General features: G+C 50.6%; 1 protein-coding gene across 1 annotated transcript; it reads left to right on the top strand.

Annotated features, from left to right (window-relative positions):
* Positions 1 to 971: 971 nt before the first annotated feature.
* Positions 972 to 2,756, top strand: LOC125554739 (uncharacterized). The gene is made up of 2 exons (XM_048718182.2): positions 972 to 2,185; positions 2,365 to 2,756. The coding sequence occupies exon 1, from the start codon at positions 1,459 to 1,461 to the stop codon at positions 2,161 to 2,163; it is 705 nt and encodes a 234-aa protein (XP_048574139.2). The 5' UTR covers positions 972 to 1,458; the 3' UTR covers positions 2,164 to 2,185; positions 2,365 to 2,756.
* Positions 2,757 to 3,931: the final 1,175 nt, after the last annotated feature.

The raw sequence follows: 3,931 nt of genomic DNA, 5'->3' as shown, positions 1-3,931 counted from the left end.
CGACATATAGCTGAACAGCGAACCGCTGTCATATGTTGAAGCTGGAAGCAAGGTGGCAAGTTAATGATCTTCGCAACACTCATTGTATATCCTTGGCGTTGATAATGCAATGTGAATCCACGGAAACTTGAGGTCGACTGTGGCGGGCTGTAAATGGCCCCGTATGATTTGCGTCAATAGTTCAGTCAGTGGTTCATCCTAGCTGGTTGTTGAAGATAAACTGTAGTGGCATTAACTTGTGTGCCCTAACCACTGAATCATCTGGTGCAGGCGGGCGAGTCGGCTGCAGCATTATAATTCGGTACGGACGAGCAAGTTGGCCGTGGCGTTTGTAAGCCAGTGTGGACGGTGAGTCGGCAACGGCGTTGTAAGCCGGCGTGGACGAGAAAGTCGCCCGCAGCGTTGCAAAGGGCTCGGCCGCGGGTGCGGGCAATGAATCAGTCGTGTGTGTTGATGTAGCGGGGGTGGCGACTTGCGCATATATCCGTCGAGAAGTACGACACGGACAAGCGCTAGTGCAAAAATAATGTTGGTGCATGCCCCTTTGCGACACCTTTGTAATGAATAATGGTCCCGCGAAAAAAATACCACAGAGCCGAGTAGTTGTTCTCAAATAATTTAACATGTACTGAAAATAGATATGGCGAATAGCACCTGATATTTTTGTTGGCTGTACAACCGGCGTGTAGTACAGTGTTCACGTACCAATTGCCAGATTCATGCCATGTACTAAGAGCAGCAACATAGTGTTGAATATGTGTGTAGGGATATTAGCGCGTGCGTTTATTTTGTGTTAGTTGTAATCAAAGGTTGAGTTAGGCTTGATTCTATTCTCTGTATAGCTGTATATTGTAACGTGGAGATCAAGCCTAACTCCCGTATCTCAACCATGTAATCTTTTGTTGGCCTTGAGCCTATATATACACACACGCATCCCTGCAGAGATGCATACGCTTCAACCATATTTTACATGGTAATCAGAGCCTCTATCTCTTCCACAAACACATCTAGCCATGGCAGGTTCCTCCGCTCCGGCAGCCATCTCCTTCGCCCATGTTCAGATCGCTGAGAAGCTAACCAGGGAGAACTATCTATCCCTGGAAAGCTTAGGTCCTGCCACCGGTCCGAGGTGCCCTTCGCATGGGTTTCCTTGACGGATCGCGGGCAGCACCACCGGAGGAAATTGAGGAGGCAAAGGCGGACAAGACTGTCGAGAAGGTATGTAACCTAGCCTATGCAGCGTGGGTGGCTCAAGACCAGCAGGTTTTGGGCTTTCTGCTCGGGTCTCTTTCCCGAGAGGTGTTGCTGCAGGTGATGGATCATACGGAGAGCAGCAAGCCGTGGGCGGCGATCCAGGCGATGTTCGCCTCGCAATCGCGCACCCGCGTCATCCAGCTCCGCACACAACTCACAAACTCACGCAAGGGAGATCTCTCTGCCACTGCGTACTTCACCTAGATGAAGGGAATCGCTGACCAGCTTGCTGCCGCGGGGAAGATGGACGACGACGATCTGGTCTCGCAGATTCTCTCGGGGCTTGATGCAGACTACAACCCCTTCGTCTCGGCGCTCTCTACCAAGGTGAACGAGCAGGCGATCACCCTCGCCGAACTCTTTTCCGGGCTCCTGGTGGCCGAGTCACGTCTAGAGGCGCAGAACCAGGTGAGTCAGCAGCTGTCGGTCAATCTCGTCGCCAAGGGTGGACGTGGCGGCGGCTATCCTCAGGGTCGCAGTAACAGCAGCGGCAACGGTCGCGGTGGAGGAGGCGGGTGCTCCTCTGATGACGGGCGTGGTGGCTATGGTGGCTACCCCAACCAGCACCAAGGCGAAGGCGGCAGTGGCAGCCATGGCGGTGGTGGTCACGGTGGTGGAGGCTACCACAACGGCGGCGGCGGCTACTACAACGACGGCGACGGGGGCTACAACAACCATACCCGCCCCGACGTGGTCATATGCCAAATCTGTGGCAAGGCCGGCCACGATGCATATCACTGCTGGAAGAGGTTCGAGAAGAACTTCAAGAGGAAGGAGAAGACAACAAACTCCGCAGCCACTTCGTACGGAGTTAATACGAACTGGTACATCGACACTGCAGCAACCAACCACGTCACGAGTGAGCTAGACAAGCTCGCTACCCACGAATGCTACACCGGCATAGATTAAGTCCACACGGCGAGTGGGTCAGGTATGGAAATTGCTCACATTGGTCATGCGCATATTCATACCCATGATCAACCTATTCATCTTCGAGATATTTTACATGTTCCCAAATCTGCAAAGAATTTGATTGCTGCTCAAAAACTTGCTCATGACAATCATGCATACTTGGAAGTTTACCCTGAGTTCTTTTCTATCAAACAACAGGGAACGAGGAAAATTCTGCTGCGTGCACAGAGTAGAGGTGTGGCCTCTATCCTCTACCTCATGCACCATCCGTTCGTGGGAAGCATGTCCTTGGTGTGCAAAAAGCATCGTCTTCTCGGTGGCATGGACGTCTAGGGCATCCATCTTTTGTCATAGTTGATCAAGTAGTCAAAAATAATTGTATTCCTGTGTCAAATAAAAGGCATGAGTCTGTTTGTGATGCATGTCAAAAGGCAAAAAGCCATCAGTTACCGTATCCTCGGTCTACTAGTGTCTCTAGTGCTCCTTTAGAGCTAGTCTTTTCGGATGTTTGGGGTCCTGCTGTTACTTCTGTAGGTAGGTTCACATATTATGTTAGTTTCATTGATGATTTCAGCAAGTTTACTTGGATATACTTGATCAGAAATAGATCTGAAGTGTTTCATAAGTTTCATGATTTTCAGCAACATGTTGAGCGCTTCTTTGATAGGAATATCCTTGCCATGCAAACCGATTGGGGTGGCTAATATCGCAAACTAAATTCATTCTTTGAGTGCATTGGTATTTCCCACCATGTTTCGTGTCCTCATGCCCACCAACAAAATGGCTCCACTGAAAGAAAACATAGACACATTGTTGAAATTGGCCTCGCCTTACTCGCTCATGCATCCATGCCATTAAAATTCTGGGATGAAGCTTTCACTATTGTCGTTTATCTCATTAATCGTCTCCCTAGTAAAGTCATTCAATCTCAAACACCACTAGAGCGCCTTTTCAATATCACCCCAGATTATTCTTTTCTTCGTGTTTTTGGGCGCGCGGTATGGCCTGACCTACGCCCCTTCAACAAACATAAACTGCAGTTTCGCTCTACCCGGTGTGCGTTTCTTGGATATAGTCCTCTCCATAAAGGCTATAAGTGTCTAGACATCTCCAGTGGACGTGTCTATATATCTCCTGATGTTGTGTTTGACGAGTCCATCTTTCCATTTTCTGAACTTCACGAGAACGCTGACGCTCAACTCCGTGCGGAAATCAATTTGCTTCCTCCCACACTCCTTAATCCTCCTGTATTTGATCATGGGGCAATTTGCAAAATGACCATGTGACTTTTTCTGATCAAAATTTGGAGTTTCCAAGTGTACAGGAAGCAGAATATACGCAGGACTCCACAAGTGGTGACGCAACAGATCCTGGTCACGAGGAGGACTCTCCCGCCCTGTCAGGCGCGGGTTCCCATGCAGGGTCTTCGACGCACTCCCAAGCGCCCGACCGATCCATCCCGGGATCAGTGCGACAGACGCATGGAGCGGGCGTGGGAGCCGGTTCTCCCTCACCGCGTGGCCCCAACCCACGGGCTAGTGTAGAGGCGACAGGCCCGGCCGATCGCCAACGGGCTGCATGGACGAACGGGGGAGGAGGCGTTGATCTCTCCCCTGACGCAGTGGACAGTACTCTTGGTGGATCCTCTGTGGCTGCGGGATCACCTGTGGCTACGCCTCCACAGCCTCCACCACCACCTGTTATTTCGAGGGCTCGTACACGTTTACAAACTGGTATTTCTCAGCCAAAAATATGCACTGATGGT

Source organism: Triticum urartu, chromosome 4A (genome assembly GCF_056163025.1).
Source record: "Triticum urartu cultivar PI428250 chromosome 4A, HENAU_Tu73, whole genome shotgun sequence".
In the NCBI taxonomy this organism is placed as follows: Eukaryota; Viridiplantae; Streptophyta; class Magnoliopsida; order Poales; family Poaceae; genus Triticum; species Triticum urartu.
The sequence above is the reverse complement of the archived record's forward strand: the minus strand, read 5'-3'. Positions and strand labels throughout refer to the sequence as shown.

Excerpts from the sequence above, each read along its gene's own strand:
- LOC125554739 (XM_048718182.2), top strand. The coding sequence starts at position 1,459 with ATGAAGGGAATCGCTGACCAGCTTGCTGCCGCGGGGAAGATGGACGAC.